The sequence below is a fragment of the Plectropomus leopardus genome, chromosome 3 (assembly GCF_026936395.1).
Source record: "Plectropomus leopardus strain MGB_pleo_1.0 chromosome 3, ASM2693639v1, whole genome shotgun sequence".
Taxonomy (NCBI): Eukaryota; Metazoa; Chordata; class Actinopteri; order Perciformes; family Serranidae; genus Plectropomus; species Plectropomus leopardus.
Genome location: NC_142178.1, coordinates 30,452,371 through 30,473,068, shown reverse-complemented (window position 1 = coordinate 30,473,068; position 20,698 = coordinate 30,452,371). Strand labels below are relative to the sequence as shown.

The following is a 20,698-nucleotide window of genomic DNA, read 5'->3' as shown; positions in this document are numbered from 1 at the left end:
AACAAGCTTGTCAGAATTAATGCAAAATATGACGTCATATGGTGTTGCTGTGCCATCCGCCTCAAGCTAAATGATCATCCGCCATCGTGATTTCCTTGATATCATGGACCTTACATGGTATGAGCAAAGCATGTTACTTGATATGTTGTTGGTTGCAAGAACCGAAAGAGAAGTCTTCATGTATTCCAATCATTTTAAGACATGAAAACTTAGAATAAAACAACAAAACCTTGTGTCATTGTTTTGGTGTGTTGCATTAGGGTTTAAGAATTGGATGGACATCAGCCAATCACACACTTTTATTTTTTAATAAAACTGATGTCTTTTAAAGGTTTTAAAGGGTTAACTCAGGTAATAATTTGACTCAGCAACTTTAACTTGTATTGGGGTAATATCTGACCAGGAGTATCTATACCCACCTATAGTAATAGAGTTGAGTACTTTGTCCAGCACTAATCCTTGCTGGTCTGTGTGTGTGTGTCTGTGTGTGTATGTGTGTGTATGTGTGTGTGTGTGTGTGTGTGTGTTGCTGATGGTACACGTGAAAAATTAATTATCAAACTATTCAGAATTTAATAAACTGGTTCATTTGCCCGATGACATTGTGCAGCTTTGATTAACGTTATAAAAAAACTGGTCAGTTTAACCTTCTGACTATAAAAATGTAATCCTTCACTACCAGTAGTAAAGAAAGCAGAGGCAGTCAAAGTAAAGTGCATCTAAAAATTCTGTTACAACTGAAGTGCTGCCAACAGTGCAGATGAGGAAGATTGGAAATACTGACCAATCAGAGCAGAACAGGCTTATTTCGGAAAGGGGGCTTAAAAAGGCAGCTGCAAAAACGTTCCAGACAAAGGGGTCAATATGCAGGCACACAGAATAAAAAAAATATTGTGTTTTAAACTTTAAAGTACATAAACAGCAGAAACCAAAAATACAAGTTTGAACCTAAAAATAGGCTTAATATATTTCTCCTTTGACCTTTTCTAAACACGCGCTGACTCTGGGGGTGACAGCAAGACACAAAGAGACCAGATCTCATTCATTTCCAATGAGCTTTGGGAGACGAGGAGCGACAGAGAGCAGAGACACAGCTGGAGGAGGGATGTAGTGACTTAGAGGGAGGAGAGAGTCGAGCAGAGTTCAAATAAGGAATAGACACGAGTGGGTCTGCCAAATAAAAAGGTCAATGTGTGCTTCTGCGAAAAAAAAAGATAAAAGAAACTGTTTTGACATTAGATCCGGTTACTGAGTCAGTTCAAAGTTGACGTCTCATATGCCCTCAGATCTCAGGACACCGGCTCCCAAGAAAAAAACATAGACAGCAGAGTGTCTGTCGCCAAGAACAAATCCCTGTTGTGATTAGAGACAAAAAAATATATCATCAAATATGAACTCAGACATAAATCTGTTCTCATTGTCCTGTCTGACTTCAGCAGCATCTAGCTTGAGACTGATACAATCTCTGGTCCTGCCCTCGGAGAGAGAGCTCTGACACAGAAGCACGCCACGAGCAGGCGAGCGCGGAGCTGCTTCCTGGTCGATGCATCACCACACACGTTCTCTGTGTGCTGTCTGTCTGAGTCTGCCTAAAGATGTGGATGTGTCTGCTAGGAGCATGAGTCATGCTCAACATCATGTTAGCGCGTGTGTGTGTGTGTGTGTGTGTGCGCGTCTGTGTGTGTCTGTTTATGTTTCTCTCTCGGAGACATCAGCCCAACAGTGCGTCTACCTGGCAGTGAATGCAGGTACTGCTGAGGCCTCTGGATGTTGATGCTGGCTCAGTTCAACTGTCAACATTAGCAGAATTCATGGCAATATTAGATTAGAAATCCGATTAGTAGATTCCTAAAGATTTTTGATGACTCATCTCACGTGCTCCGGTAGTGTCTGCGACATGCCACTCATCATGCAGTCGTGTCAGATAGAGACTCAGATTTGGCAATCAGATTAAAGCTGTTTTGAAAATCATCTCTAGATCCATTTACAAACAAATATCCCCAAGAACAAACAAAATTTAAAATCCATTTTGTGCATGCTTTCACTGCATCTTGTCATTATCATTAATGTGTAAAGCTTATTTTTCCACTATACTGTCATCTTCATTCTCATCATTCTATTGTCATTATAATAATGACTACAGTGTACTTAGTACTAATATTATCATATTCATTATACTTTGTAATATCATTATTTGTACACTGTGAAAATAAACAATTTGTTTTAAGTTAAAAAAGACAGTCGCTTGGCTGCCTTAAATTTTCAGCTTACTGAATTTGAAAAGACAAGTTGAGGTAATTTTGGAACGTTTCAACCAAATTTATCAGTTTCAGTCAACTTAAAAATCTCTTTAAACAAATTGTTTATTTTTCCAGTGTACATTTATTTTTGCATTCATGGACCATACTTATTAAAATCTAAACAGCTTTTCTTCATTTCAACATATTTTCCCCCTACTCTGTGCGAATCTGCAAATTTCCTTTCAGACAAAGTGTTTTAAATTGAATTTGATTTGAACTGAATATGTAATATATAAAACAAATCTGATAACAGATTACAATTTGCAGTAGAATTCCTTTTTTGCAGATATTAGAAGAGTCTAAAAGTCAACTACACAACTTTGATTTAATATAAATAGACATTAAAATGTAACTCGTGTGAGGCAGTGCTTGCTCACTCTGTGAATGAAGCAGAAGTTCTAGCAGCAACGAGACGTGTGCTTGACCAACACACAGTGGTCACAGTGACACAAGCATGTAGGTCTTGCAGCGATCGGACAGTCATGCCACGCAGCGCAGTCTTTGTGGGTCCAGAAGCTGTGACCCAGAAACTAAATTTAGACCCTGGTTCCTGCAGTCAAACTTGTGATTAAATTCCTAAGTTTGGTTCTGGAAATAAGGCTTCAGTCTCAGAGACAGAGCCTTTGTCAACAGTATGTTGAGTGTCTCACATCATTTTTTATTGAACATTTCTGTTTTTTTTCTGTTGCAAGCTAAACGTCGTGACCCAACAAAAGAGGTGAGACCATGGTTAGTCTATGGGAAGTGGCTAACTCAAGTGTGTCTGTAACAAAAGTAGAACAGAGTAAAGCTGTAAGAGTTTTTAGACAGCAAAGATTACAGCCGTAAATTATATATATATAGAAAAAAACTACTTTAGAAGATAGCTTTGGTGAACTTCAGGCAAGACTTAATTATTTTTCGACCTGGACCCTAATTTCCCATGTTTTTGTGTCTAAGTGACTCGTTGGAACAATGTTTGAAATTGGTCCAATATTGAGAGAAAGTGCTGCAGCTGGTTACTGTGAAACAAGCAAAAATGTGATTCTACAGAGCAGGTCCATTAAGTGTCCTTGTTTTTGCGACTAACAGGCTAAAATTGTTATTTTAAGTGTCTAACAACATTATGAAAAGGATTGATATTAAATGTTTTTCCATATGTTTCGGTGGCTCTGTTCTGTTTTTTTTTGTCCAAGTATTGCTCAAGGAAAGGTCTTGTTCTGAAATCTTGCACAATTTTTCAGATTGTCAAAATCAGCTAAATATTCAGCCATGACACTAAAAATGTTTTAGATAAGAGTAAGATCTCAAGATCTCTCCCATTCACTTTTCCACCATTTTCTTCCTGCAACCAGCAGTTGAAGAAGTATTCAGATCCTTTACTCAACTAAAAGAACTGATACCAGCCTGTGAAAATACTTTGTTCAGAGTGAAAGTTGTGCATTGAAACTGTTAGCTATGTATAAAAATGTTAAGTAAAAGTAAGTACATATAATCAGGAAAATGTACTTGAGTATTAAAATTAAAAGTACCTAATACCGATAAATCATTAAAAAAAAACACAGCCCTAAAACTCAAATTATTACAAGAAATGAGAGAAAAACACCTCACATCTCCAATTATTTAAAGAATAAAAATTCTTCCAAAAACTCAAAATAAAAAATAAAAGACACCCCCCCAAAAAAATCAACATTATTTAAAAAAATATATAAAAATATCTCAACTGTTTATCAAAATAATTGGCTGGCTAATTAAACAACTAATCGTTGTAGCTGTACTTGTGTAAACTGTTTGGTAATTTCATTAATAACAAAAGATCATTCTTTATAAGATCTTCTTTTTTATGCAAAAAAAAAACTTAATTTGTGAAGTAATTAAAATATACAGATACAGATAAATTTAGTAAAACAAAAGGTACAGTATCTGAAAAGAAAATACTCCAGTACAGTAAAAGCACAAGTACCTCAAATTCATACTTAAGTACAGTACTTGAGTAAATGTACTTTGTTACATTCCACCACTGACTGCAACAGGTCTCCTCTCAGAACCAGACTTCTTGTTAGTGAGACTTAGACACAAAACAGACTGAAACAAGCAAAAGGTACAGTAAAAGGTATGGTTTATTTCTCTAAAGCGTCCTATCTGTGATGTTGTGAGACAACAATAACATCAATCTGAACCTGTCAGTGACAAAACAAGCACTTAGTGGACGGAGCACACTTCAGCATTATCATTTTAAAATGATGTAAAAAAATCTTAAGTTTTGAGTTACCCATGAATGCCACTGTAAAATGCTTTGTAATATCAATAACTTATATGTACTCCTCATGGACAGCTATGCAATGTATTACAAATAGTTAGCCCCACAATTTTAGTCACTGCTGCCTCCGCAGTTACCGATGCTGTTGTTTTTTCCTGCAGATAATGCTCAGAGACACTGCCGTCAAACGAGAAGCCTTAGTCTCATTAGTTTACGTGTCAGTCTTGCCATGCAATCCATTTTCCTCCACCTCTCCCTGGAACAGTTTCTGTCTTTGGACGGCCCAGTTAACAGTCGCACTCACGCAGAGATGTCAGCTCAGAGCATCTTAAAATCAGCTGCTAAGCTGCTTAGGTTGCTGTAGCGCTACCTCTCCGCATGTTTTCCTCTGCTCTCTCCTCTCCTGCAATTTATTCTCCTGCTTCTCTTCCTGCCTTCTTTCTCTGTTATATTCGTCTCCTTTAAAACGCAAGAGAACAATAGGAAGCAATGTAGAGAGACACAGCATAACATCCGATCCTTATCAATAATGGATGAGCTTTTAATCTAGAACTACTGTCTCTCTCACACACAGAGGCCATTTAAAGGAGAGAGATGAATTAATTAAATGTATTAATGTGTTTAATATATTACTTATGTAATGTATGTCTTTCCTGTTTTATCTGCTGTGGCTACTACTATCAGCACTACTAAATCAATAATAACAAATTCACTGGTGGTTTTTAAGTGTAACACAATATTTCATTCATGCTAAGACTTCAGCCATTTACTCTGAGTAAATCATTAAGCTACTGAATTGTGGATGTGAATCACAAGAGTCAAGCATTACCTTGATGCATTTAGATTTCTGCACAGAAGCTGATAATTATAAAGGTGTCATCAAGAACTTGTAACAACAACAGTACTTCTAAAACAGAGTATATCAACTTCAACAGGAGAAAAAAAAAAGAAAAGCGATGCCACTTATTGCCAAAAATGTGACTGAAAGTCAAGCATCTATTGTGTTTCACTTTGTTTGTATTTTCAAAAATGAACCTTTATTTGGTTGTTACTGACTGTGAGGCTATTCAAAGAAAAATCAACCAAAAAAGGCATCCCTATTCCTAAGTGGGTACAGCCACCAATCAGGTATCAGAACTAATACATTTCAAAACTAAGGAAATGCATTGATAATAATAAAAGAAACATGAGTCTTTAACAGTCCACCGGTCCTGTCCAGTCAGCAAACATGCCCATGGCATTGCTAACCTGCACATCAGTGAAGGCACCGCGAATGCTAAAGGGCACATACAGGATTTGGAGCAACACATGCTGCACTCTTGACCTTATTCAGAGCGCCCCTGCTTATTCCGACAAGACAATGCCAAGCCACGTTCTGCACGTTACAACACAGGGCTTTGTTGTAGAAGAGTGCAGGTGCTAGGCCTGTCTCCCACTGAAATGTTTGGCATGTTATGAATTGCAAAATGCAGCAATAGAGACCCCAGACTGTTGGGCAACAGAAGTCATTTATCAAGCAAGAATGTAAAATAATTTAACTTTCAAAACTTCAACAATCATATTCCTCACTTCCCAAACACTCACTGAGTTTTGTTTAAAGAAAGGTTGTAAACACGCCCCTGTCACAACTTTTTTGGAACGTGTTGCAGGCATAGAGCATATTTACAAAAGAAAAAAAGAAGAAAGTTTACAGTTTGAACATTAAACATCTTGTCTTTAAATTGTATTCCTTTGAATATAGATTGAAAAGGATTTGCCATTGCATTCAGTTTTTGTTTACGTTTTACAGAGTCCCAACTTTTTTGGAATTGGGGTTGTACATCACTCTCTCCACTGTTAAAAACAGCATGCTGGCATGGCTACGCATCAGTGTGACTTAAAATGAAGCTGAAACATGTCTGTGTCCATGACTGTCCTTACTAAATAAATAAGTGGATTTTTACGTGTCGATTGTATTTCTCTAATTTGAAGGTGTAGGAAAAAAACATCACATTTAGACAAGAAGCGGACTCTGGACTCCTCAATGAGAGTCCCAAGCAAAGTGAACACCAGAATCCTACATCAAAGTCTTATAGGTGCCCTTATATTACATTGTCACTGACACGCTTTTCGATCTGATACGGTCCCGTGGCCTATCATTTGGTCGCGGCAGGTTCTGTCCACCCACCCACCGCTGTACAATGACATCTTGACCCATTCTCTCTGGATGCGTTCTGATGCTGTCCAGAGGCGTGTCTTGTGGACTCAAAAGGTGGCTGGATCTTCACCAAAAGCAATGCAAAAGTGGCGGTATTTGATGACTTTGGAATGAAAACGTGCTGTGAATTCTGTCTGATATCAAACAAGTGCACAAAGTGACGAGTTAATTAGCTCTATTTGTGCTCAGAGAACCACAGCTACAATAACTAATTTCAGTTTGTTATATTTTGCAAAGCCTTCACGCTCTAACTGGCTGTATAGGCATAAGCAAGCACAACTTACAGATGTCTCCTTTCAAGGGAAGTCCAGACTTACAGACCACCATACTGATAAGGTTGCACAGTAACATCAGACTTAGACTCCCAGAGAATCCAGCATTCATCTGAACATATAAACAACATATCATATGCACTCTGCAACCAAGATGCTAAAAAGCCCACCCTGTCAGGGAGAGGTTTGGTTTGAAGTGCTGACAGAATTATTTATAACTAGCTCTCTGATTATGCAATAAAACATCCCCATGATGCCAACACGAAGAGACAGTGAGAAGGGGCCTTTTGCATCTGGCCATACCGAAAGACCTTGGTGTATCCCTACCATTATGTAACACCCTATCTCTATCAGCATGCCAACAAGCATGCAGGAAAGTCAAATGTTCAAGAATTCATTATTCTGGGGTATGATCTGTTGATGTGGATGAGTGTGAGCTAAATGTTTTACAGCACTGCTCAGACCTCGAGTCATTAAAAAGGAATAAAAGGGATAAATAAAAGACCAGTGTTTCACCCGGCGTGTCCACAACATTTTCTAGTGAGACTGAACTTCAGGTTCAGAAGCTTTTTTCTCCAGACTAGATTAAGTTTTCCAAATGTACATTAATTATAAACAACATGTGAGAAGCTGGTCATGACTGATAAAAACAGCTGCATGCATGTCTGCATACATTAGAGCAGAGCAGTGAATCAATGTGATATTACATGCACATGAGCATGGATGTGTCCCTATCTATCTATCTATCTATCTATCTATCTATCTATCTATCTATCTATCTATCTATCTATCAATGTAAGACTAAAATATGTTTTACCGCTGCCCCCATCCACATACATTGCTTTTCCTACATGGTGGTACTTCTGTCTGCTTCACCAAAGCTGCTGCTGACCACCATCTACTGTAGGTAATACACTGACTATAGGTAAGTACGTAATCCAACCCCACGTCAAAAAGTTCACACTGTCCCTTTAGAGATTCCATGTGTAGGATTCAAGGGATATATTGGAAGACACTGAATATAATATAATAGATAGGACCCCAGCAGAAGAAGATTGGATAAACAGTACTCAAAACATGCAAAGGACAGACAGATTCCTTGCCAAAGACCTTCAGTTAGCAGCTGTACCTACTCGTGTTCAACCAATGTAAACCCAAGTGCCGGACTCAGCAAACTTTTTGTTGCTGCTGTTACACAGGTTAGAGACCCACCAGTCCTGAAAAAAACAAATGACCAACTCCAGACGTAAGTGGTTTACTGACGATGTTTGCACTGTAAGTTTCTGAACTGCCTGTGTCTCCGTCTCTAATTCACCTGTTGCTGCAGCTGCTGAATCCAATTGCAGGATTACAAATTATTTAGTAACACTGAGCTGCTTTCGGTGTCAGGCAGGTTCTCCAAACACCAAAACTCAATTTCAAGCCTTCTGGAGGTGAAAGTGTTCCTATGTACTGTTGAAAAGATATAGAGGAAGATCTACCAGAACAACATCTATTCTGCCTGGATGATGTCTTTTCATGTTTCAATCTCAGGCCAAAAAGAACAACTAAACTGGGCCTGGTCCCGATGTTCAGCTTTAAATATGAATGGAAGTATGGGTCCTGCTTCACAGAAACATAACTTAATTAGGGCATTTGCCAGTGACTCGTCATTTTATCTCTGTTCTGTGAATGACAAAGCAGCACTCAGCGAGAAAACAGTCATCAGCTGGTGCCCTGAAATAACCACAATCTCCAACCGCTGCTCTCCAGATTTGGAATATGTGATCACCCGCTGCAGGCCCTTTCACTGTTACCTCAAACACAGGCCATTCTGCCTGGCCAGATTTAAAACTGCATAATGTATCACTGCATAATGTACCACAATTGCAGGATTTTTCTCATGGGGAAATTTTAAACATGCAAACAGGAAGACTGGCCGACCCAAGTACAAACACCTCTCAGTGATAGACATAGGAAACGATGGGCCTTTATAACACACACATAAAGGCATCAGACAGTTTTGCTTCTTTCTACACGCCCCCTGGGAAATCCAGATGGTAGTATGACCACGCTGGTTCCAACCAGACAGACAAAGGCCGACCGATGACTCCCAGGAAGAGGAGCAATAAATGACTGTTTTCACTCGAAGGCCCTATGATGCATATGCACTTTCATGATTTATTTCATTTTGTGAGGAGAGCTACCTCACACAGAAAAACGGCAACAATCCTTTATTGACCCGAATATTCATTACTCGGGTAGGTATTCAGCTTATAGGGATTTGGATAGTGGTTTTGATTTTGTTCGTTGTTTTTTTTTTGTTTGTTTGTTTTTTTGCAGAGAACAAATGTAATTTGTGAGAAAAAATACATCTTAAATCTTAGATTTGTTGGAGTTACTATACTCTGCTTCTGTTTCACAGGGCTTTGTTAGGTTATTATGAGTAGTTTGTAGGTCTACAATAAATTGTACATGATAATAAAAATTGTCTCAAGCTTTTTAATGCCACAAAAAGTGCACAGAAATGTCACTGAACCCAACACTTGAGGAGTTTGGAGTACCTCACAACAATTAATGCAAAATCAGGCAATCCCTGTGAATTCTGCACAGCCTTGCTGCAACTTTGTACACTGACCAAAGCTTGAATATTCAATGTTGATCAATGTCGAAGCTCCAGAGCCCAGAAAATGGTATTTGGGACATTCCTAATGGCACCATTGATGGATTGACGACTGCAGGCTTACTCAATTGAAAGCCTGATTGGTCTGCTGATCAGTTCTGATTACAAGTAATCAAGATTAAAAACCTGATTAGAAAAAAATCATGCAAATAATTTTTCCACAAAAAAACCTTTCACACCAGCAGAGAGCCTCTGTACACTCAGCCAAATTGCCTCTGAACCCCAAAACCTGCCTTTGAAAGGCATCTTTTCTTTAAAAATCTAATCATAGCTAGAAACTGTATGAACAGAAATTGTCTTCTGTTTTTCAAATATCTGACAGTGAATGCATTATGTGTGACGAACGCTTCCGTGTAGGCTATTTTAAGAAAGCTGGGACACACTCGTTGACCCCATGGGAGCTATGAGCTATGACACATATGCAATGTAACTGTAGCCGCGAAGGTGGAGGGTTACAGCTGACGGCGCTGGAAATAATGGGATGTATCCACTCAGGTGCTCTTTGGGTGCGCTCTTTAGCTACTTTGGGAAAGAAAGCAGGTGTTCATGATTTTTTATTAGGGAACCTTTTACAGAATTGTAAATCCCACCTATGTCTTTATTTTGCAAATAAGGTTATTATGACCCAAGGCTGACTGTGGAGTGGATATCTCAGTGAAATGAATCAAATATCTCCATGTTCTATGACAGTGTACAATTGACCCTTTAAGCAACTGCAGACCAGATTTTACCGGGCATGTGTGTTACCACTACGATATGACGCTATATGTAGCTGTAACTTCTCCTCTTTTTAATGTCCTTTGCTTTCATCAGGGAAAAATTTTAGCTTAAAATAGTGGTATTTCATTAAAATCCCTTTATTCTACTACTGACAAAACAGAAGGAAGAGAAGAAGTGACGAACAGGTGCGAGGAAACATGTCTGTCCTTAGTTGTAATAAATGTTTCAAGGTGTAAAGAGTATATATTTTAATACATAAAATACAATATAATGTACATTTTGTTACAGTAGAAATTCAGGTTTTTAATTGAGCTTGGGCCAAAAACTGCTGGCATGCGTCAGACTCAGGTCAGGTTTGGATAGAAACTGTACTGGGTTCATGTGGAGTCGGGCTCTATTCTACATGTCTCATTTAATATTTCGCTAAAAAATTAAACTGTTTGCACTAGCCAGACCCTGTAAAAAAAAAAAAAAAATCATTTAAAAAACATAAAATGTTGCCCTCCTCAGCACAACTGGGAGACCAACACCCATGACACAAAAATATTAAGTTAAAAGTTGTTTGTTGTTTTACACTGAACAAGGTAAGGTAAGGTAAGGTAAGATTTATTGGTCATTTTTTAAACAAAGTTTACAAAATGAAATTTCATTAGTCCTTGATCCTGCTACACCTTTGAGTTGAAAGTTGAAAGAGGAGAGGTTGTAAAAAACTGTAAATAGTGAATGTAAATTGAAATGTTGTGACATAAAAGTTTTGAAAATGCGATGGCGTGCTATGTTGAGTCTACATGCATAATGATAAAGAAAAATAAAGGATATAATGTCCAGGCCTGGACCCTTAGCTTTCTGAAAATGTGGCCCTTTGAACAATGTAGTTGAATATTGACTGACTAAATGAATGCTTGCCTTGGTGTCATTTCTCACTTAAAGTCACACATATTGATTTGGGCAGTAATTATTTTTTCATCCTAATGAGACAGTTTGTGTGGTTGCAGACAGTTGACTCCACTTTGAGGTGAAAACAGCTCCTGCCTGCCTTCGCATTAATATGTAGCCCTTCTAGTCTATTTGCAGCTGTTGTACTTGTTCAGACTAATTAGCTGCTGGATTAACGCATACATCAGAAACACTACATTTCCCAGCTACCCTGAGGTATTTTTGGCATTACAGTCTGGGCAGCCCAGTGTAGTGATAGCAATGGGGTCGACTTAGTGCCTTCAGCCAAATGTTCACTTAGTGTGGAGACTACCCTCTTCGCCCGCCATCGCTTCTCCGGCACCACATACACACAGGCGGGCAGAGCACCACTTAGCTGTGCTTTTCAGCCACATGTTTCCTTCAGCAGTAACAAGTGTTCTTATGGTCATATTTGTCATGCACTGTTACAACAAAGGCAGTGACAGACACACACAAGCTCTCTCTCGCTCTCTCTCTCACACACACACACATACACAGACTTAATCCTGGTGTGATACAGTGGATACTGTGTAGTTTGGTTTCTTATTTCTTTGTAGAATTTATTAATACAACAGCAGAAACTATTACTGAGTCTTATAAGACATTTTATTTAAAATTTCAGATTTTGATGGATGCCTGTTCAATTACCAGCTCATTCTCACTCCCAACTTATCAAATACAGCTGCTTTTTTTGGACACAGACAAAAAGAGGCAGCTTTCACGGCAGCATGATAGGCCGGCAACTACTGTAATAATAAGGGCAAGATGAACCTGTGTGGCGAGTGGGGTGGAAAGGTCCAACAAACCCCAGACTTTCACCAGGGAGCCTGCTGTCTGCTTGCCATATGAATGTTGAGCCAAATCATGATATTTTCTTCTAAACCTAACCATGTGCCTTTGTTGCACAAGGAAATAAAAAATGGAGTGTTTTACCTGTTCTGTAAGTGTTCTGTAAGCCTATTTTGCATGGAGTGAGCAGCAGCGCTCTGTCAGTGCTTTTGATATAAGTGTGCCATGCCAAAAGGCACCTTTCAAGTAACGCCGCTAGACAGCGTCAGGTGAGAATGTGGCTGGCCAGAACTGGTCACGGTGTTATTATACGCTGGCGGACTGCCAGAAAGCACCTGCCGCAAACGGCTGATACGCAGACAGGCGGCATCAATAGAGAACAGACAGAGCAAGCTGCGTTTGCATGAAATACATCAGTACTGTGTCAAGTTGTAATGTTGTCGGTGACGACCTTGCGTGTCACATTTAGATATGAATGTTCACTGACAAAGCCACGCATTTTACTAGCTTGGATGAGAACATGTTGCGAATACAAGTGCTGCTTTGCTTTCATAAGAATTAAACTTTCCTTTGCCTCCAAAATATTCAATGTGATGACTTCATTTTTATGTCTGCAGCTGCTTATATAACAGAAAAAGTGATTTAACCATTTTTTGTTTTGTTTTTTTCATACGTGTGCTGAAAGTGCTAAAGGCTATTCTCAGATTTATCTACCACCTGTGCTGTGATTGTATAATTGCCCATTTTACACTTTTACACACTTCTCACTCTTTTATGTATGTATGTATGTTTCATATGGGTACCCAACCACCACATAAAGAGGTGACTCGGTGCATCTGTTTCTGATGCCAAAGTTCACTGACAAAGCAGAGATATTTGACGGGTTGGGTTGTTGTCCGCTGGCTCTAGGTAATGCGCCCTGCGTGTATCATACCACTGTGAAAGATGCCTCTTTGTGTCAGTGTCTGACAATGACATTAAAGACAAAGTGGCAGTATCTGAAGAGTAGGGAGTGAGAACAAATGGTTATTATAAATATACAAATTAGCCTACTGAGTAGAGAACAGGTTTTTTTGCCTAAATTATTATTTTTTGTTTACATAGAATTTCTCTTCAAAAAAATATTTTATGTGCTTACAAAATATATTTTTCTGTGTATTAAATCTCATAGTGTTCACTGAGGAATAAGGCACAAATACATTACCATAGCCTGTTACAAAGGAGTCTCATATGGAACGGATCACTTCATGGCCAGTATGGACAAGAGGAATACTTATTAAAGTAAACACTAACTGGGTTTGCGAGTTGTTGTCTTTTTTTATTGTGAACTTTTTACCAAAAGAAAGTTTCTACCGAAAAACTTGAGTGAGAACCCAACAGCAAACATAACTCCCAGCCCACATTAAGAATGGGATTATGTCAGCCACTATATTAAAGACTGACAAAAAAAGTAAGTACTAGTGTTTGCCCAGTAGGCTGTTTTGGGCAGAAATGCCTCTGAAAACAACATTTAGCACAATGGAAAACATAGACCAGAACACAGAAAATTGAGGCCAGAGGCTTACAATGGCTTGTAATGGAGAGGGGAGATGAGGCAAACACTAAAACATTCAAGAGAGGCAGCTCTGTTTGTGTGCTCACGCGTACTGCATTATGCAAGAAACTTATGGAAATAAAATTCTGTCTTTCAATTCTCAGAAACAGGGCTCTCTACATGACTTTTGAATTAGTGTTAAGTGTTAGATTTGATCATTAGTATGCGTCTATGACCACTGACCATGGATAATGTTCATCTGTATTCAGGAAACACAAAAACCAACAATCAGAGAGGGGAAAGAGGGAGAAACAAAGCTTTTGAGTATTATGCATGAATGACAAGCTGGAGGCAGTTTCAGTCCAGCTCCCATTGAATGACAGACTGTAAGCCTGTTAAAGTTTGTCTTTGAATCCATCCATGACCCTCTAAGAAGATTTACTGTGGCTTTGATCTTTTCAGCTGCATTTTTTTATCCTAAAGCTTGCTCAAACTTTTGGGAAACATGTGAAGCAATTGCAGTATAGATGTCATCTTCAACTTAGTGCTTGTCATAAGGATCAGCAGGTTTAAATAAAACACACAAGACTTCTATGATTCAAGTTATTGTGCAATTACAAACCCTGCTGTGGGAAGCTACTACATTTTGTCTCTGACTGACGCCAATGCACACACAAAAAAGGCTGAGAAAGATTTTTTAAAAAAATAAAAAGCAAACTTTAATCCTAAAATCTTAAAAGCTTCAGATATTGAACTTATGCACACTTAATACAGAACTCGCCAGCAAATGTAAGTGTATAATAAGAGAAGTATCTTTAAAATACAACCTGCAAAGTGCAAAATTAAGACTCTATGCTCTGGTAAATACAGATGAACTCTTTAAATTCCTTGCTTCCTTATTCATTTTTATTTACAAATCAAACATTCGTCCCACACAATGACCTGAGTCCTTCATTACAAAGACAACACTCTGCAGCCAGGTGTGCATGTGGTGACTGAAAAATGGAGGGAATTTTAATCTCTCCTTTAACCTCTTGTTTTTCCTTCTTCACACAACTACAACTTCACTTTTTTATCAAGCAGCATCCTCTGAGGCTGAAAAATTAAGCCACTGCTGAAGTGCCAAAAACTGCAATTCATCGACTGGCTACAAAACAGAGTAATTCCTCATAGACACCCATTTTACAGTGCCCAACTTAACAACAAAAATAAACATGTTTACAGCTTGCTACAAAAGAAGTGGTTCCAAACTTGTGAAATACTGCCACCTTATAAGTGCTTTTGGCATAAGAGCACAACACCAAAAGGCACCTTTAGCATGCATATAAAACACCTCTGGACAGCGTCAGGTAACAGACAGATTCGGACGGGGTGTAATTATAGGCCAGCGGACTGAACCTGTCATGTCCGCCTGATACACGCACACAACACTGTCCTGTCTGCATGACAACTAGCGGCGCAGCGTCAGGTTGAAACACTGCCAGGAACAATATAGGGAGGAGTGGTGGATGGACCGAACAAACCCCAGACTTTTTGTTTTTTGGGGTTTTTTTTTACATTTTATAACATCTTATTAAGTTCCACAGTTGAGCCTTTCTATAGTCAGGGCTGCTTGAGTGACAGGCTGTTTGCTGGACATCGCTACAGTCCATGAGTCAGATCCACTCCTCCCTCCTCAACAGCTTCACCCTCTCGTCCAAATAAGGTGACCTCTGCCCCCCCAAAAACCAACATGCGATGGCCAAAATGCCTAACTCGAAGCTTCAAAACAGCAGTCTTCAAATCAACAGGTGATGTCAGGTTAGGCACGCTCATTATTTATACAGTCTATGGTTTAAATGAATTTTTGACGTGTTAGAAATTTTGGTCTGCTGTTGTCAGGACCTTGCACAGTTGAAGCAGAGCCACAAAATTTCCCTAAAATCAGTGCCTTTTTTTCTCATTGTGTCTGCCGGTGAGGGAAACGAAGGCCCTGTGATTTCCGCAATGGGGACAAACACGGATGGAACTACACATTTTGCCAAAATGTGGGTGCATTTATAAGAATCTGATTTTCCCTACTGGTATAAGCTATTTTTTTCACAGCACCTACATCAAATGAACTGAAAAAAACTATGCTGCTATGTTTTGGTGTCATTTAGCTGCTCGCTGCTTCTTTCCGCTGATCTCTGTGTTGGTGTTTAAAAGAGTTGTCAAAGTTTGGTTTCAGTTGGAGGATATGGTTAAGAGACAAAGGGTTTGAGTAAAACTGACTACACACACCGACATGGCTGCTGACTCCAGGGGAACACCAGGTCAGTCGTCTTCAAAACTTCGCTCTGCTTTGCCTGTTTTATCTCCAACTCAAGAGATGACTATCTTGACCACAGTCTTTTCTCGGTCAACTGCAGGGTCAAACACTGTCCTCCTGTGCTTGTCGGCCGGTCCAGAGGGAGCGTCCGATGTTTCTGCATCAAGCATGCTGTCAGTCACATCTCAAACCAGCCGCCACTAAAACTGAAGTGCCCCCATTTTCTGACCTGTAAATGCACTGAAATGTGTGTTTTCCAAAATAAGGTCCTATCACAGCATAAATATACATATGGAAATAAGATAAATTGAATTAGGAAGGTACTTCTGATAACACGGTGCCTGCGTCCCTTGTAAGTTCCCACTAAATTGTGAATGAAATAAATGTATCCTTGGACACTGGGCTGCTTAAAAACAACAACATCCTGACAATGATTATGATTGTTGGACCCTGCAATGATGTGGAAAAGACCCTCTGAGACTCTCAGTCATCCGTAAACCTGAAGACTTTGACAGTAACAGATAAAAAAAAATATGAATCTCGGATGTGAAGCATTCACAAAAGGATGGAATATTTTGTTTTAGAAATGTATTGAAAGAACTTCTTTAAAAAAACATTTAAAATAGTGTCATGTTGATTTAAATCATATTCATTGATATTTTTAACTTTGAATATTTTCTAATTGAGATGTTGAAATTTTACTCATTTACCACATCATTAGACAACTAGTTGCAGATTGCAACCAACTGAAACTTGAGTTCATTATTCAGCTTACTGGAAGCTGAATTATCATGTTCATCAATAACATAATAAATACGCTCCTCTTTCTATTAAACACATTGTATGTAGTGCAACATGCACCACAAGAGCTCAGTCTACGGTTTTTACGGGTGAAACAGGCAGCTGAGCTGAAAGAAGGAGAAGTTACAGGACTGAAAACAGTCGGCGACCTGCAGCGGTACAGAGATTGTGATGAAAAACTGCAGGTTTTTGACATCTAGCTTGGTGACTTCAGGATTTATTTTGACCAAATTGGAGCTGGTGATTGTTGGAACAGTGAAATTAGCTACTAACTAGATTATAGGGCTGTCCAGAATACCATTTTCTGGGCTTCACCATTAATCAACAGTGAACAATTAGTGCTTCGTTCGGGGGATGACAGACACCGTACTGACACCTTTCGTTGTGCGAAAGTGTCCTCATCATGGAAGATGTGAAAATTCACCTGCTCTGTGCTGCGTGAAATGGCTCCACTTGGGGTAATCTGCTGCGAGGCTCATGTGTTTGCGTTCCGGTGCTGCTTACACTGACACCGAAATGGCTTGACTTGGTCAATAAACCCATTAATAACCGCTGGATAAAATGATCATTTCGTGAGTGTGTGTGACGGGCGCAGCAGCAGGATCATAAACAGTACAATGGTATACGTACTCAGCAAAATAAATCAAAACTATCCGAATGCCTAAATTGAAAACTGAATACCTGCCCAATTAACAAATACCCGAATATCGCAATATTTGGGTCAAGCCCTACTGGATTACTAACAAGAGTAACCAAAATGGTTTAGGTGAGTTTGAATGAGGTGCGTTTTTTATGATGAGTTAACAAGGCAGTGAAGCCTCATCAGTTTTCCATCACTGAGAGAAGGTGTACAGTTGTATTTCTCTGTTCAATACGAAAATGATGTATGAGAATATTACTTTTCCTAACATTGAAAGGGATGAAGGTATGAAACATTACATACTGCCCAAGCCTAACAAACAGCTCATTCTAAGATAACAAAACACAACAAGTCTTATTTCCAGGTTATAATGCACTCAAAATGAACCATAATTATTCTATCATATTCCACTCCTGCCAATATATCCCCCTAAATCCTACACACTAGACCTTTAAGACTCGGGTCTCCACTAACCCTCAAACCGCCCCTGCTGCTGACCTCTCGCCATGATAGGCTACAAGTGCCCCCAGGTGCAAATAATTAACGTTGCACAACACTGATACCACCAAATACAATGTCAGCGTCAAATCATTCTGAAGCACGTAGCAACACACAACCACACACACAAAAAGCTATGCAACAGGGATTTTTTCGGTGCTCCTCTCTGACTTGTTTAATTTTGAGTAATTTTTTTTAATTTTGAGTGTACTGATAAATAACTTAATTTCTTACCTGACTAACAGCACCAGTTTCCAGGCGAGTAAAGAGCCCGCCACAGAGAGCGTCTTTCTCCTCATCTCTCTCCAGAGGCTGCAAACCTCTGCTCTCCTCGCGGCTCCTGAGGCTTTTCAGCACCGCGAACAGCGATCGCGCTCCAGCTGTGGTCAAACAGCACGCGGAGGGCAACTCGCAAACATACCGTAGTGACAGCAACTCCAAAAACTCACTGTGGTTGGTTAATTCCCATTACTAGCACGAAAAAACAACATCACGCAAGCTCGGCATCCCTACAGAATAAACCAGTTAAGTGAAAAAAAGGTTAAGAAAGGAAAAGCGGACGACAGCTGTTCAGACTCTGCTCTGGGCTCGTTCTGTGCCCTCGTGTAGCACGGGGACAGAGAGACCCGCCCACCATTTCGGGTTGGCATAATTGACAGACAGCTCAGCCAATCAGCTGCACTGTTGTTAATATTTTCCATCTGAATCGCATCTGAAATTAGCGAGCTGGATCAAATCTAACACCCACCCATGCATTATGCCTTCTCCTCTGAGTGTGTGTGTGTGTGTGTGTGTGTGTGTGTGTGTGTGTGTGTGTGTGTGTGTGTGTGTGTGTGTGTGTGTGTGCAGCTCACCATCCTGCCATCCACCTTATTTTCTTCTTCTTCTTCTCTTTTTCTCTGTTTCTTTCTCCATCTGTCTCGTGCTCTCTCTGTTATTCTGCTCTGTTAGGCAGCACCGCATAGAGTCGCATGTGGTTGTGATTCCCGGCTGTAAAGTTGCTTATGTTGACGACAGTTTGCCATATGTGGCCGAAAATAGGCGTGGGTCGAGAGGAGATGCTGATTAAAGTTCAGATTTACATCAAGAGCACCCGGAGGCAACTATGGATATCAGGCTACAATGAAGTCTGTATACTAGGACAGTGCTGTGTTGCAGATTGTGGCTCTTTTCCAGCACTTTGTGTCTCATTACACTCTGACTATGAAGTGGTGACTTTGATCTGAAAAGGTCAGGGATGTCCAAACTTTTTTATCTGGAGACCATATAAGATGTGAAAATACCTGGTGTCCAGCTGCATTAAGTTGTCTTAGAGGTTGTCAATCCTTAAACACTTGGCTCAACATCTGTTTTCTTTTGCTGCATTCAGACGCCTTTCAAAAGCTATTTAAATCTTTGAAACATGGCCATAGTGGTTTGATTTCTGTCAAAAACACTGGAGAAAAAAATCAGTTGCCATGAAATGTATCAGAATTTGATAATAATAATAATAATAATAATACAAACAAAACAAACAAACTTAGCAAATTGGTTTGATTTCATGGGGAGAAAAGGCAATGACCATTGTGGCAAGAGATGTTCCTCAAATTGCAAGAAAATTACATGAAAATTAGTTTAAAAAGGGGGGTAGAGTTATTAGAAAATTAACAAAAAATAGGGAAAATGTCCACAAAAATATAGTTATAATCATTATAACTATCATTATCAGAATTATATATTTTAAATTAGGCTTTTAAATTAGTTTTTTTTTAATTTCCTGCACCTTTTGGGATAATTTTCTTGTTTGTTTTGGAGTGTTTTTTGTTTTGTGTTTTTTGCTTAATTTCAGGTAATTTTCTTGTAACTTTTCATTCATTTCTTGCTTATTCTGTGTTGCTCATTACCTTCCTCCCAAGTTTTAGAAAGAAATCAAACCAATTTGCTCAGGTTTCAAAGGGCTAAAACAATACAAAAAAGATATGAAACAAACACAACTGTTTTATCTTTAACCCTTTAAAACCAGAGCAAATTGGCTTTATTTATTTATTTCAAAACATGGGAGAAGGACAGTGACCAGCTTAAAAATGTATTTAACATAACCTGACCAAGAAGTGGGCAGAGCTGTACAAGTACAGCTGCAACATAAACAAAGCCACACACACACACACACACACACACACACACACACGGAGGGAGATGGAGGGGGGGTTACAGGCACTAGTGTGACACTCATCATTGGAGATGTCTGCACTCTGCACTGCTGTCATTTATGTCCCATCCCTCATGGTCCTCTCACTAATGTCCCAGATATGAATAAGACATTAGGCTCTGGGTATTACAGAGCGCCATGGTGAAACTTTTAACATTTGCCTGTCGACTCATCCTGCAATCAAGCGATTATTGCCCCCTGCTCCTTCCATTTCCTGTGCTTCCACATGTCCTATTCCTGCTGCGACCCATGTACCATAAGAAAATGTTGGCATTTTAAGTTTCTGCAAACCACAATTTCATTGCATTTGTACGTTATATCAGCGCTCCTGAAGTGATGTAGTATATGAGCTGATTTTGTCGTCAGGATGTGGAGGGGATGGTGGATGGCACAACAGCTGCAGGTGAGACACCTGACAAGCTGCAGACCACTGTTTGAAAAAGACAAACAACAAAAATGGCTGTTATTCTGGATGCTTTTTAGCGACCCATTGCTGTTTTTCCAGGAGTGATATCAGCACAAAACAAATTATTTTTTACCCAGACATTGCTTCTTTTCCAGCCGGGATTGTATTCCCAAAAGCAGGTATTTTGAGCCAAAACGAGATCTTT

The 20,698-nt window shown here is 39.3% G+C and overlaps 1 protein-coding gene across 3 annotated transcripts in view; it reads right to left on the bottom strand.

The window, feature by feature from the left end:
* The window catches only part of glra3 (glycine receptor, alpha 3), a 70,204-nt gene that overhangs the window by 39,827 nt on the left and 9,679 nt on the right, over positions 1 to 20,698 (bottom strand). For 2 of the 3 annotated variants that reach the window (XM_088072949.1, XM_088072957.1), the window contains exon 1: positions 18,134 to 18,533. The exons of the other annotated variant lie outside the window; for it this stretch is intronic. In XM_088072949.1, the coding sequence (XP_087929075.1) occupies positions 18,134 to 18,198 (65 nt within the window). In that variant the 5' untranslated portion in view covers positions 18,199 to 18,533. Of the gene's footprint in view, positions 1 to 18,133; positions 18,534 to 20,698 lie in introns of those variants that run through there. 3 annotated transcript variants of the gene reach the window in all.